The following is a 15,790-nucleotide window of genomic DNA, read 5'->3' on the forward strand; positions in this document are numbered from 1 at the left end:
ACAGTCAGGCTCTTTGTAAGAGTTAAAACTTAAAAAGGGAGAATCAGACAATGTTGGCATTACACAAAGCTTGATGTGAAGCATTGTTTATTATATGCAATATCACAGACTTTAGAAACTTGGTAGTCTTGGTAAACTATTGAAAGTAAATATTTAAAAAAAAACAGTATAAAAATGCTCACCAAATAAATAAAAATAACCAGAAAAATGTACTACTTAGTTCTGAATTTGTATTTGCAAAAATCTATTTGTTGGCTTCATGTCATGGTAAATTTGCACTTTATCGCTCTCCTTCTTTGCATTTCTAGCTGAATAATTGCAGTAACCTCATGAGTGTCTTGCCAACCAAGCCTTATCTTCAACAGATACAGATGTTTTTCAATTTTCAGACAATGCCGCAAACAGAGCTACTACTGCCATTAACTTGTTACTTTTCTGTAACATAAAATGTACTCTGTATTAGTGCTTGTCTTGTTTTTGCTTTTGTTTTAAATTGAGGTTCACGTTTACCTTCTTGTAAGTCCTTGTGCATAAAAACCCAATGAGCAAAACTTTCAGTTTCTAGTTTTTTGACAATGATAGGGATAAGTCTAAAATGATTTGGAGCAAAATAGCTGTGAAATGGGTGTTTGGGTTTTAGTGCTGCATGCCACATATACATTTAGGGAGTGATTCAATACATATGTTAAGTTTTCATTCATAAAAATAAAATGTGTATTTGTTTCATTCCACATTGCAATATACACTTTGTTTTGGCTTATCATATAAAATCCCAGAAAATGCATTGAAGTTTACGGTTATAGCTCAAAAATGTTTTTGAAAAAAAAAATAAAATGATTTTGCTAGGCAGTGTTTGCCTGATTCTGTTGTACAGATTATTGATCACTCTTATTTTGTATGGGGTCAAAATGTTTTACTTCATTGATAAACTAGCTGATAAAATTATGTTATTCATGTAGTTATTATTCAAGAATTATACAAAAACATTCACAAATTATATTTTTAGGGTGTCACTTTTAGATCAAAAGTAAATAACTGAGCATATAAAATGACCAATTGATGCAATAAATTAAAACGCATCTTTATGTGTGAAAGGCTTACAGTAAGGACTTGAACATTTCTTTCCATTTTGAGTTAAGCTGTGAAATTACATACAAAAATACATCACTGGCACAACCACATGTTGCATAAATGAAAACGGATGGAAGCTATTACAAGTGAAGGTGTGTCTGTGAAAACTCAACCCATACAGGCTCCTTCTGTCATTTAGGCTCCAGTGACTTTCAGTAAACACTACACAGACAGTAGAAAGGGCAGAGAGGTGAAAACATAGAGAAACGCTGGCACATGACCAGTGAATCCTACACAACTGTGAAATATGATAGAGAGGCCAAACAAGAGCACCTGGCAGGAAGACGGATCAGTTCAGGACTTTACCAGCACTGAGAAAAATGAGCCCCATGCTGCACAAACTCAGGCTGACTTTCTTGTTCATTACCCTGGTAAAGGACAGATGACTCCCAATCAGCACTTGCACAGAATTACCACAGTGTCCCCCAATGTCTTGATGTAACTGTTACTGAGTTGTGATATTGTTATAACTCAAGGTGCATGTCCTGCTGTAAAGCACATAAATAAGACAATCGCACTTGTGTGCAGTGACAGGACTTGCTTTGTTTGTGTGTTAGCTGAGACTTATCCAAGTGACTGGAACCTTGTTGTGGTGAAAAACATCTGTCCTGTCTGTGGCGTGTGTAACTGTAACTGCCCTGCCTCCTGCCAAAACGTCCCGTTTTAAAGAGATTTGCCATCGCTCCTTAAGACTCTGCCGTCGCCTGGTCACTGAATTAATCTGAGAGGAGCTGTAAGCGGCTGCAGCCAAGCTCCTGTCACCGCAGCACAATGAGGTAAAGGTTTCCTTTGTTTTATACTGAGAATGCCATAGTAGAAATCATTTTCTAGCGTTGTTGTTGATTTCAGTGTTTTTGTTGTTGCAAAAATTCTTAATGTCGCATTGTTGTTTAAAGCTCAATGAAGTATCGCTTTATTTGACCTTCAAAATTTAAATCAGCCAAGATCACATAGTTTGTTCTTTGTATTTAAGATGTTTCGTTTGCTTTGAGACAGAGCTAAAAGAAATACTTGGACGAAGCTGAGGGTTTGGATGAACATAACACTGGCAGTCATTGAACATCCCGGTCCAACGGTAAGAAATACTGTTAAACTGGCTGGTGTGGGGTATTCATGATGACTGTTCGGTTGTTATCTGGCAGACACGGTTAACAGCCAAACATTAATTAATGCAGAAACACCATTGGAGTTGTTTTTTTTATTAATCAAGTGAGTTTGAACATACAAATATTGTTGTGAATGCTCTATTCCCTCTGCCATATCAGTCCAGATTAGCACTTGTTTTTTGCTTAGTAAGGAGAAAATTGATCTGGATATTTGAGTTAAGTTTGTATGATTCTGTTTACGGTATATGTCCATGTGGGTGATCTGCAGAGCTGATTTCCTGTGTTATATAATACTCTTAAGTAAAATCATCCTCTCCCGCACAGGCGGCTCCATCAATGACACACCAGATTGTTAGACCATAATTAAAGCATTTTACTTATAAAGATCAGAACATTTACTCTAAATAAAAATGTTTAAAGTTATTTTATATGTATGGATAACTCCATCCATCCATCCATTGTCTTATCAAAGACAGGTTTGTAAGATAAGTCCACAAATGAAATCCTGTCATCTCTCCCCAACAACATCTTCAGGCTCATTTCAGGGTTCTTAAGACATTTCCAGGCCATAAGGTTTATTTGGTTCCCCCAGCAACTTCTGGGTCTGTGCCGGGGTCTCCTCCTTATGGGACGTGGCCCCATCCAGGATGACAGAACTCCTCAGATTATCTCTAAGGCTTCTTCTAGTGGAAAGAAACTAACTTTGGCCACTCAGTGATATAAAATCTGACTTATTGGTGAACCTCACTAAATCAGGACGATCACTCTTAGGAAAGGTTACTGGCATGCCCCTTTTGCTGCCAGACTGCCCAAAAATCAGGAAGCCTGCTACACATGGGCCTACCACCTGCAGGGAGGGACATCAAGATTGTTTGCGTTATGAACTAAGTGACAGCTGGACACTGATTAGCTGTTACTATATTTGAACAAGCTTTATTTGGTACTTTCAGAAAAAATGCTCTTATTTGATATGCTTTTAGTTTCATTTTAAAATTTTACTGCTATGTCCATAGATTTGTTATCATGGGGTAATTCACCTGCATGTGGTTAATGATTTATTTGTGCTCCTACACAGTTGTTCTGTTAGGTTTTCCTTTTGCTTTTGTATTATAAAGCACATCAACAAATTTGCTAGAGCTCCTGAAATTAACTGCAACTTGTTTTTATTTGTTCTATTTTTTATTTTTTCCCAAATTTATAGTAAATGTCTAACACGCCAACTAGACATCTTGATGGGAAGATTGTGTCCAGCCTTCTTGTTGCAGACACTTCCTGTAAGGATGCAGTGAAGTCATAGGAGTAAATTCCAGCACACTTTACACACGATGTTAGGTAACAAACCGTTACTGAGCCCACAACGCTCCCAGAGAGAGAACATGTTTTTTTTATGATCCCACCATGTCACGTTAATTTTAAGATTGCATTTCTCTGTTAAGTCATTATGCCCGTTACTAAAGAGGAAAGAGAAAGAGAGAGGGTAATTTGCAAACTCTGTGAACTAAGTTTGCAGATGGCTTATGTCCTGTACTGTGTTGTTTAGTTTATAGAATTTGAGTTTTTTGTGCTCTGTTTTAGATCATTTATTGATTTTATCCAAGAAACTGTTTTCATCATTCAATGACAGCTTTTATGCTTAATATAACGTTGTAAGAACATATTCTTCTCTTGTTTTGCAAATATTATTATAATGCAATACATTTTATTGTTGTTTATAAAAAGAGAGCACTGCAATCACAAGGTGAACTGCTTAAACCCATAAAGTAGTCAAAAATATTTCTGCTTTTCTAAATCTTTCTCTCTTTGCTTTCCTTTATTAGCTCAAACTTTTGATATCGAATATATAAATTTTAATATTGCATAGTTTTGTTTCTACTTTACCCCTCTGGCTAAAGAAGAACCAAATATTTCCTATACATTAATGTGAAACCTAAAGATCCTAACCCTGTCTTCTCTTTATGGCCTCAAATCCACAGAAAGCTAAATCCAAAGCTAGTATTGTTGTTACTTAGAAGATTCCAATTAAGTTGAGTATTTTGCTTTTTTAACAGTTAAGTGGTGTGGGTTGGTTTTAATACCAAAGTTCTTACGCCCTTGTATTTTCCTGACCCATGCTACGTAATGAAGAGAACCCCTGGAGTGATATATAGGATTACTAGACTGGAATAACCAGCTGCCTTTACAGCAGCTATAAGATTACGAGTCTGGAATATCTAATCCGTGCTACCTTACGTGCTCTTTGAAATCCTGTCATCCTTAATAGATGAGCGTTTGGGCTTTTGAGATTGAATTACCCAGATCATGTTCACAAGATGAGCAGTTCAGACAGCTGTAGGCCAATTAGGCTGCGTATATGAGGCAAGTGCTCTACCCCTGTGCCGCATGACAAAATATGAAAAGTGGGCTGCACAGTGGTGCAGTTGGTACCACTGTTGCCTCGCAATAAGAAGGTCCCGGATTTGAATCCCTGCCTGGGGTCTCCTTTCATTGAGTTTGCATGTTCTCCATGTGCATTTGTGGGTTCTCTCCGGGTACTCCGGCTTCCTCCCACAGTCCAAAAACATGACTGTTGGGTTATTTGGTATCTCTAAATTATCATTAGGTGTGAATTATGGCTATTTGTTTTTGTCTTTCTCTGTTTTCCCCTGCAATCAACGGGTGACTTGTCCAGGGTGTACCTCACCTCTCACCTTACTTAGATCACATTGTAATTTCTGATCAAAGTCACAGAAAACAGTGCCAGAGTGGCTAAAGAACATGGGCTTCCTGATTGGGGGCCCCCTGATTTCTGCAGGTCAACCCTTCCACAGTTTAAAGACACAGATGATTTTAGATGTTCCAAATACTTGGATGACTTCAATAAGAAAAAAAGCAAAAAAAACACAGGCACAACCCTTCACACACTGACCGAAAGATCTACTGAAATTTTGTTGCCAGCAGACAGAAACCCTGATGTCATAATATTGTCACAATGTCACAAGGTGGGACTCTTTCTAAGTGTATCATATCACAAACTGTAAGCAAAAGAGTCATATTCTGCATGAATGTGTTATTTTGTAATTGTAAATAAAGATGGGGGACCTCTGATAGAAAAAGATACCTGAATGAACTCTAAACCTGACTAAAATTGTAATGACTAGCAGACAGAAATACTACTTACAAACAAAACAAATAACCATTAAGAAGACTAAAAGAATGGAAATCCATCCCAGTGATGCACCTGTGAGGATTTCTTTCTGAGTCTGCAGTTCTGCATAGTCTTACAGAGCCTTTTTGTACACTTCAATGTACTTCAACTGATCTGTGTCGCATTTTCACCCTTCACATGAAGTTATGTTGGAAAAGCTCTGAACGGAGCAACATATGAATATGAGGAGATCATGATCATTTATTCTTTACTTTTTCAAATTTAAGAAACTATTTTATGTAGTTCACTAGCTCCAGTTACTTTTGTTACAGGGAATGCCTCGTTTTAGTCATTTAATATTTTTGTTTTCTCTGTAGACTGAAAGCTGAGCTTTTCCACTCTAAAGCAATTTTAAAAAATGTGTTCAAGAAATTATGAACAGAAAGAAGGAATAAAATATTACCTCAAAGACAAAATTTCAAAACAGATGGGACAATCAATATAAACAGAAGGTAAATTTTAACTTAAAATAATTATGAAAGGCATTTCTTATCATTCTTATGTATTGCAAAACTAAATTGTTGTTAAATAGCCAGCAAAATCACATCAGTATAGTTTTCTCTTCTATTCTAAAACATATCTGGAGGTTTTTTTTTTTCTCTTCAATGTTAAAGTTAGAATTTTCCTCTTCTGGGCAGAGGTCACCGTTTGCACCAGGAGCGGCTCAAAGTAGAACATCTGCGAAGGTGTGCTGAAGGTGTTTCTACCGATGCAGCACCAGTGTAGTTCACAAATAAGCCTGCTGATGGAGAATTGCCTTGTCAACACAGATTGTTTGTCGGTAAGGTGATAGTGTCATCAGGAAGGGCGGAGGAATGGATGATAGATGGAAGGGTGGAGGGAGGGGCGTAAATCGCTCTGGTACACCATCAGTTCCCCTGAGAAGAGTAACAATGCAGTAACTGCAGTCTACGTCATCCTGGAGTTCATATCTCATCTCTAGACTTCCCCTTTCTCACTTTTACTGTCACAAATCATTTTGCAGTGGAGGGGATTGATTATTTACTTTTGATCTGACTCGTGCAGTCTGTGATCCCAGTCCCATCGTTGTCCATCTTCCTGCCTCTGTCTCTGGGTGTAGCAAATTCGATAATAAAGTGGTTTAGTGGCAGGTCATGCCTCGACTGGCTTTGTTCTCAATGACGTGGCGGGCAGTGCAGGAGCTTATGAAAAGGCCTATACATGTGAAGAATATCGAGTCAGCAATTACTGCTTGTCTGAGCAGATGCACATCCCCTCATCTTTTCATATGCATTGGGCTTTCCTTGGTTCAGTTGCTTTAGCACAAAGTTGAAATTTAAATTCATGGATGCATGATGTTACCGTGACGACACATAACGAGGTGATAGTGTATGGTGATGAATGGGGACACAGCAGAGACTGTCAAGTTCTCTGTGACCTTGAAGCTGCGTCCCTGAGCGCGTCTGCAGTGGTCCTGCTCGTACCGCAGTGTTAGAGGGGACCAGCAGACAGCCAGCTGCAGGCTGCAGCAGGATGACAGCCATGTGCACAGAGGATATCTAGCATTAGAGCAGCACTATTCAATCAGGAAACACAACACTCAACCTGTCTTACCAACTTGGTCACCCTTCCAAAAAAGTTTTAGGGAAACTTTAATTAAAAGTTTAAATCCTTGGAAAAACTTTGTATGAAAAAAAAAAAATACAAAGAACAGCAGTCTAAATAATGTATTTAATTTTTTAATAGTTGAAGAGACCTTCATCGCCCTTTGAGGATGATATCTTAAAATCTGTGCAATTTAGTTTAACTCTTGACTTTGTTAGCTTTTTAAACAAATATGAGCTTGAAAAATCATTCCTCAACACTTTGCAACTTTAAGTAAAAATATGTGCAGCTTTTATATATGAAACCGGACGTTGCACTTGTTTACAAAAAATGAAGGATTTCTGTGTAAGGATTAGAAGAAAACGCAGAAACAGATCAGGTGTCAGATGAAATAAGAGTTTGTACCAAATCAGAATACATGAAAAACAGTCTGAAGGCAAACAGATGTTGTTGTAGATATTGACAAGTAGTGTAAAAAAGGACAAAAATAGTTCAATTCCGAAGGTCAGGATTTATCGGATGATCCTGCAAGTGGATGCTTAGTCTGCAGAAAAAAAGCAAGTGAGTGGGACCCACACTCCCTTCCCTCATCAAACAGCGATTGGCTCCTGCACAGTAAATCTCCTATCACAGAGCTTACCTATAATGTCCCCACTGTCGGAGGAGGGAGCAGCCAGAATAAAGCCAGGTGACCCCTACATTTAGCGTACAGTCAGATACCTTTGTGGGTGTTTTATTGTTTATCTGTGTTTGTTTGTGAGAGAGTGAGAGAGAGAGCAGTTGTGTACGTTTGTGAGTTTGTGAGGGTGTATTCAGCTTCTCTGGTTTCGCACATGGTGTTAAATTACTCAGTGGGAGCTTTAATACAGCTAGAGACACTCTTGATTGGAAGTTTGGATGAGGGAGTGTGAGGGAAGTGGGGAACAGAGCGGAGCTGGCAGGCAGGACAAAGAGGGCACAGAAACTTCTGCAGAGCCAGGGACATGGGTGAGTCCTCACTGCATGCATGTTGTGCCTCTTTGACAGTCAGGTCTGATGTTTATGTCTCCATACAGTGATAACTGTTTTTGTAAATGTCGGGCTAGTGACAGATTATAACCTATCTGAACTGAAAATGTTTTTTCTACATTCAGAAAAGTGTCTCCATTCAAAGGATGTCAATTCTTACTTCGTAGGTCTTGGTGATGTCCTTTCTTTTCTCACTTGGACTCATTCACCCTTTGTTACTAACATGGGATACTTAGCTCACATAATTATGTATCTATCATCTATAATTTCCTTATATAAGATTTAACTCTATACCCTAAACTGTCATGCTATCTGCTAAGCTGAGAATGGAATCCGAGTCATGTGAATCTCCTTGAGTCTTGAAGGGCCCTCAGTGTCAAGTGAATTGCAGCCTTATGGTGTATGTTACAATTTAGTTACCTGTTCAAACCTGGCTAAAGGACTGATAAACAGATACGACAGCTGTAAAACTGACAAACTACTTTGAACTCAAGAAGATTTCTGATAGGCAATGGAAATTAGGGTTAAAAATATTGATGTTAACATATAAAGAAAAATGTTTAATTCTGAATTCGCTTATGGCATCAGTCATAGATGGAGGATCAGTTGTTTTGCCAGAGGAAATAGTTTTGCTACGCATTATCAGCAATAATGCCCCATATGCTGCACGTAAGCACTTTCACGTCTGATCTTGCAGAGTGTGAGTTTTTGTTTAGGTCATTGGAAAGAAATTGAAGCGGAAAAATAACTGTACATGCAGAGTATCAGATGGCAGGTTCTTTGCTGATGCAAACAGGAGCCGACAGAAAATCTCCTTATCAACAAAACTAGATTGCAGCACTTAAGAAGAATTTAATATGTCTCTTTTTATCACACTATTTTACAGATTAACCAAAGGCCTGAGTCCAAACCTAGTGTCCAGCAGCCTGAATGGTAACCAGGAGGAGAGAAGCTCTGGCGCAATCTTCAGCGTGGCAGTGGTTGAGGTTCCTTCTCTGTCTCTGGAACCAGATTGACCATCATAGCGAGCATCAAAGCAGGCAATGGAGGTGCCGCTTGTTAATTTTGAAAACATGGACGATGTTGGCATCAACCTAGGTGACCCAAGCGACTCGGGTTACCCGACCTCACCCAACTCAGAGGCTCCTGATCAGAACTTGCTGGCCCACCGGCTGGCTTCTCCTCCTCAGTCGCCACGCAGAGGACGGCGACAGCGTCAGTCTGGGCAGGAAGGGTTGTCCCCCTCCACTCCTCCAACTCTTACCTCCAAGGCAAACTCCAGCAGCGGCAGTCTGATCTCCAGTCTGAAGCTTCTGGCAAACAGTGAGTCTCCCACTGACAGTGTCTTCAGTAAGATGCTAAAGGATTATTATGAGAATGAAGACCTGTTCGAAAAGCACTGCTTGGAGGAGAAAGATGAGAAGGTCGTCATAAATATTTCTGGCTTGATGTTTGAAACCCAGCTCAGTACCTTGAGTAAGTTTCCAGAGACAGTGTTGGGTGATCCCATGAAGCGGTTACAATACTTTGACCCAATGAAGAATGAGTATTTTTTTGATAGAAATCGTCCATCATTTGACGGGATTCTCTACTATTACCAGTCAGGAGGAAGAATCCGCAGACCAGCCAATGTTCCCTTAGACATTTTTGCTAATGAAATTGTTTTCTATGAGTTGGGCCATGAAGCAATGGAGCAGTTTCGTGAAGATGAAGGGTTTATTAAAGAACCTGAAGTTCTCTTACCCACCAATGAACTGAAGAGGCAGTTCTGGCTCCTCTTCGAATACCCTGAGAGCTCCAGTGCAGCCAAATCTGTGGCTCTGGTCTCTGTCCTTGTCATTGTTATTTCCATCTTTATTTTCTGTCTGGAGACTCTTCCAGAGTTCAGGGAGGACAGCGATTTTCCTCCAGGTTTCATCCAAATGATCAACGGAACTGCCTCTTACCCTGCCCCTAAAACTGTGTGGACATATCTCACGGACCCATTTTTCATTGTGGAGACTATTTGCATTATATGGTTCTGCTTTGAGCTCGGTGTCCGTTTTGTGGTTTGCCCCAGTAAGAGTGATTTCTTTAATAACATCATGAATATTATTGACATTGTGTCTATAATTCCTTATTTTGTCACCCTGGGAACCGAGCTGGCCACAAAGCCGGACGAAGATGTGAATGCAGGTCAGAACATGTCCTTGGCAATTCTAAGAATCATTCGACTTGTGAGAGTCTTCAGAATTTTTAAGCTCTCCCGCCACTCGAAAGGTCTTCAGATTTTGGGTCAAACCCTAAAAGCCAGCATGAGGGAACTGGGGCTTCTAATCTTCTTCCTCTTCATAGGAGTCATCCTTTTTTCCAGTGCCATCTACTTTGCAGAAGTGGATGAGCCCCAGACGCAGTTTGTTAGCATCCCTGACGGCTTCTGGTGGGCTGTGGTATCCATGACCACTGTTGGTTATGGGGACATGTGCCCAATTACAATGGGAGGCAAAATGGTTGGCACTCTCTGTGCCATTGCTGGTGTCCTGACCATTGCCCTGCCAGTCCCTGTCATTGTCTCCAACTTCAACTATTTCTATCACCGTGAGACCGAGCAGGAAGAGAAACAAGTGATGGATGCAGCTGCAGAAGCTGCCCAGAAAATGTCAGCTGCTAACAAGTATGGAAGTACCCTTTCTCTCAACAAGAGTAATGGCACATGGCAAAATGAGAAAAACGGCATGCACTGAGAAAGATAAGTACTTTTTATTAATGTCAGAGGAAGATAGACATTTTAAAAAATCAAGCATATGTGTTAGTGAGACAAACTCGGTTTATTCACTCTTCTTTTTGTACTTGAAACACTTGTGCAAATGATTACAGTATTATTAGGCACCATGTGGTGAGACAACCAGTACACAAGCTGTCTGTCTGCATGTAGATGTGTCAAAGTGCAATTAACATAACTCAGCAACTACTGCTTCAGTAACTCAGAGAATACACGGTGCAGTAAGATATGGTTTCTACAACAGACCAACATTTCACCTAAAAATTGGCTTGCTTAGACAGAAATAGTGCATATTTGCCCATCAAATGAAAACAAATCAAGTAATCTGAGCTCACGTAGTTCATTGTTAGTCTACACTTTATCACACTCAGCAAAATCAAGATTGGTCTTGGCAGCATGTTCAAGGGCAGGCGAGTGTTGGAGGTGTAACATAGGACATTGGCATACACATTGTCTTCTCAGCAGGTCTATAGGCGCAAATGTACAGCCTGCAGCACCTCTCCATGTAACAATATCTGTGTGATAAATACCTGGCAGAGTAGCATGTCTGCTATTAATCTTAAAGCTAGCCTGCAAACTTAAATATAAACCTGCTTAATCTTCACCACACATGCAAAAATTTTGCATGCAGCAGTTTTAGTAATCAAAAACGCAGGTTGCTTTTTTTATCCACAGGTTTTATTATTAGAATTTGGCACCAAGCCCAAATGAACATGGTTTTGGCTGTAAATGGAACATGTCAACACTTGTTATTCTAATGTGAACTTACCCTTTAAAACTGCATCACTTCATTGCACTGAAAATGTTTTTCTATGTATGTCTTAAGCACTTTAGAAGCTTCACATCATCCATTGTTGGCAGGGAAAATGTGTTTAAGTGTACAGAAATGTGAGATTATATAAAAAGTATTTTTTTCATCTGCCTTTTTATCTCGTACTTCAATGCATGGCATAGTGGCTAAGCTGGGGCTTAATCTCCATTATCATATCTGAACATTTGATACATGCACACACACACACACACGCACGCACGCACGCACGCACACACACACACACACACACACACACACACATATATATATATATATATATATATATATATATATATATATATATATATATATATATATATATAAAGACTGAATTTATTGTGGTATTTTAAACTTATAATAAGAAACAATATATTTGACATGAGATTGAGAGACATACAAAGATAATGAGCTAACTGGGTTTGTGATAACATATGACTTGTAATTTCCATAAGAAAACATGAATTGGAACCATTTATGCATGAAACATTTCTGTCACTAAAAACTTAATGTATGTGAGTGTCTTGTTCATATAAATATTGCTTGTACTGAAATGTCAGTGAATGTAATTGTAACTCAGTCAATGCCTTTGTAATCCTAAGAAATGCAATACGGTGATGATGTGTGGGTCTGAAAGAAGAACATTGTGTTCTTCATCCACTGAAAAAGCTGTACCTGCTAATAAAATATAATGCAATAAGGTGACATGAGTAGGTCACTTCAGTAATTAGCACTTTACTACGTTACGAAGCACTGAATATGTTAAGACTGTTACTGTATGTGTCAACATTGTACAGTACACAGTGTCATAATTCGCTGTTTTATTTATCCAGCAAAGAGTGCCTTTCATTAAACATGTACCCAAACTGCGTCATGCTTCCCTCTGTTGATTTTTTAAAGAATTTATTCTGGGATAAAATGTGCACAGGTCTAAGCAGATTTATGAGTTTGAGCTTAAATTTTCCTTATGTTTATTTATAAAAGTGATGAATGAAAGTGTAAGTGTCAGTTTTTTGGCTTTAGGGCTGAACTCTCATTAACGCCTCATGTTGGCTTGTTATTAACACCTTCTCACTGGCTGTTCGCATCGCTGATATCATGATGAAAATAATTGTGTGATGCTCCTGTCTTATGACAATATAGAATAAAATCATGTTTTTTGTGGGGGTTTTTTTTCTGTATTGATATAAATAGGTGGTGTAAATAGCAAGCTGGTGGAGCAGATGTTTGTTTGAGATCTAACAAGCCTGTTAGCTAATGAAGAACAGAAAAAGAGCCTGATGTAAAAATGACTACAAATTGATGCAGATGAAAACTGACACACTCTATGATATTTATTACAAATGTTGAAAAAAACCTAATTAGATCACATGTTCTGTTGGCTGTACTCTGTTCTAAACAGGGAAATTACAGTGTTGTGTGGGAAACAATGTCTTTGACTGGGATCACTTCAGAAGAAAAGCACAAAGTTAAACATGCAGTGCAAATTAATCTTTTATTACATGATCTATCTTGGCCTCTGAGGCAAGACAGAGGATGTTTTACTTGCTGTTTGTCCCATGCCTTCATATATAAACAAAACATTCCTAGTCAGTACCTCAAACTGTACCAAATTTATGTTGCTCCTCTGGATTTTATTTTTCTGAGCCAATTTCTGCCATAAAGGTTTTTGTTTTTCTGTTTTGTCATGCTGTGTTTTTGAATCTTTTCAACTTGACAACTTATCACTGAGGTCAGCATGCCACTCTTCTGATTTCTGATCGCTCATTGATATCCCACTGATACCCTCTGTTAGCATTTTAGCATTTAAAAAGACAGATGGCTCAGGCAAGGTCAAACCTAAAGTGAGGCTGCATTTATAATTCATGAGAAGTTCCATGAAGATATCAAATCCAGCCCGCCTTTGATAAAAAAATCACCCCAAGAAAGTGATTCCAAGACCAACCGGTCCAGTCTCTGTGACACACCAGTGTAGTGCAAATCTTAGTAGAACTAAAAATATCTTTGTAGCATGACTGCTCTTTACTTCTGACTCTCTGAGCTGGTGACAAGCTGCGTCCCTCTGCTCTAAAGGAAACAATGGACGAGTCTCACGCAAAAGCTCAGACAGTGAGTCTCATATCAGTGGATTGGGTTACTGTACCGTCAGCAGACACGTTAATTCAATTCTCAGAGCTGCACAGACAGCAGCCTGTGCACAGTAGTTTGCTGCCTCCAGAGAGTAAAGTCACCTGGAACTCAGCAAATTGTGTTCAAATCAAATCGCTTAAAGTTCTTCAGTTCCTTTGAGAAACTGCAACTCGTATTTAAAGCAAAGTGCACACCACATGAGGATGCTTTGGAGAAAAGTGTGCAACACCAAGTGATTTTGCTATTGATTGTGGCTCAACTTTGTTAGCGTACAGTATTACTTAAGGTATAGATCCCACACTGTGACTTTGCATTTACATTTTTATAGCCTGCTCATTAACTACAAGACTAACATTCTGAATTGAAAAGAAGTCCAATAATTTTCTAATGGAGATAGGAAACTCACTGTTCTGTCAGCATAATAGAAGATGATGAATGAGCAAATAATGAAACTGTTTTGTATAAAGTGAGGGTCTGGCCTTTTAGTGCTTCACATAAAATGCTGCCTGTACCTTGTCTTTGAGTACAATATTTTGTGAAAGGGTCAAAAGATGCAATAAAAAAATCAATTTTCTTCATCCCAAAAAATTAAATTCCATGTGAAAGTTTTAATCAATTTCTTTATACATTGTTTTATTTACTTACATGTTTGCTTTATTTGGAAGTGCAAACTAAGAATACAAGTCCAGCAGAGGTTACAAATGAAAATGCAAAGAATGTTCTTCAAAGCACAAACTACATTGTTTTGAAAAAGCTACTATGCCCTTTAACAATTTGAGACTTTTTCATATACCCAAGACAAATACAATAATTTGTCTCCAGAAATAACCTGTTGATTCAGGGGAACTAAATGCAAATATACCTGATACATTTTAAATGAGAAAAATCATGTATCATTTTGTTTCTCGGTCACAAAAATGCACTCCATTATATTGGCCTGTCACATAAAATCACAACAAAATACTTAGAGGTATATATTTGTTAAAATGGCAAAACCTGAAAATGTTCAAGGAATCTGAATACATTTGCCCAGTCCCTATACAAACTACAAAAGAGAATGGGGAATAATTGTTGTTTTACTACTGTTTCAGAAACATTTTTGGAAAACATAGAGCATTTGAGCTTAAGAAAATCCCCAAGAGACCTTTAGAAGTGTGTTTAAAGTTTGACCTGTTTAAACCAAAAGTAAAAAAAAAGAAAAAATTGTTTGGTTCAACACTTCTGGAAATCTCAAGAAAAATAGAAAAAGTGATGTGGAAACTGAGCATATCAACTTTATCATATCTGTTTTTGCAAGTATCTTTGTGACTGACCAACAATGACTTGCAAAGTAGTTCCCAGACAAACACATGACAACAGTAACAGATTCTTTAGATAGTATAGAGTCTAGACACTCATGTGACAGTTTTGAAAGAACAACTACTTCTAAAAACATGTTAAATGTTTATTTTATGAAGCTAAATAATTTTTTAATTCCTGGAATTTTTGCTTACCACCTTTCAGTATATGCAGAATGAGAATACAGTGAATGTTGAAGCACATTATTCAAACAGTACTTTCAGTAATATTGCTTCTATAAAACAGATTTATTTAGTTAGTAGACATAAATAGATCTGTTGTATTTTCTTGAGTCTGTTTCGATATGAATTGTGAGCAGCACAAATCATTTTATAATTGGAGAGAGGCGCCCCTGGATACACAGAGAAGTAATGACTCAAAGAGATAAAGATTTATGACAGGTAAATGCACAGTGACTGCTCTGCTGTTCTGCTGCAAGCTCCAGAGGTCAATGACCAACCCTTGTGGGACGAAACGTGAGTCTCACATTTGTAAAGCTTAACACCCATGAAAAATGAAGAAGGTGACCTAAAGTATCACTGAGGGCCAGACAGTAAATGGAGCGTTGAATTTGGATGAGCCCAGGATGCTTTCCATGACAACAACAAACTGGAAAATTCAGAAAGTCTAATGAGTATGACTGAGACAAGGATTCATGTCATAAATTTTACACAAAGATAAGTCTGGGTAAATCCACATGGAGAGTGAGCCTTACTAGAAGTGATGCAAGTAACAGACTTTAATATTTATCTACACAC

At 38.3% G+C, this 15,790-nt stretch overlaps 1 protein-coding gene across 2 annotated transcripts; it reads left to right on the forward strand.

Annotated features, from left to right (window-relative positions):
* The first annotated feature begins 864 nt into the window (after positions 1-864).
* Positions 865-11,827, forward strand: LOC103464697 (potassium voltage-gated channel subfamily A member 10-like). Of its 2 annotated transcripts, XM_008408955.3 has the most exons (3): positions 865-1,907; positions 2,128-2,206; positions 8,882-11,827. In XM_008408955.3, the coding sequence occupies exon 3, from the start codon at positions 9,039-9,041 to the stop codon at positions 10,716-10,718; it is 1,680 nt and encodes a 559-aa protein (XP_008407177.1). In that variant the 5' UTR covers positions 865-1,907; positions 2,128-2,206; positions 8,882-9,038; the 3' UTR covers positions 10,719-11,827. The 2 variants fall into 2 exon arrangements, with proteins under 2 accessions (XP_008407177.1, XP_008407176.1); XM_008408954.3 differs by lacking the exons at positions 865-1,907; positions 2,128-2,206 and adding an exon at positions 7,317-7,974.
* The last annotated feature ends 3,963 nt before the right edge of the window (positions 11,828-15,790 follow it).

Source organism: Poecilia reticulata, chromosome 5 (assembly GCF_904066995.2).
Source record: "Poecilia reticulata chromosome 5, P_reticulata-male-v2, whole genome shotgun sequence".
Classification (NCBI taxonomy): domain Eukaryota; kingdom Metazoa; phylum Chordata; class Actinopteri; order Cyprinodontiformes; family Poeciliidae; genus Poecilia; species Poecilia reticulata.

Coding starts and splice junctions, on each gene's coding strand:
- LOC103464697 (XM_008408955.3), top strand. CDS start 9,039: ATGGAGGTGCCGCTTGTTAATTTTGAAAACATGGACGATGTTGGCATC.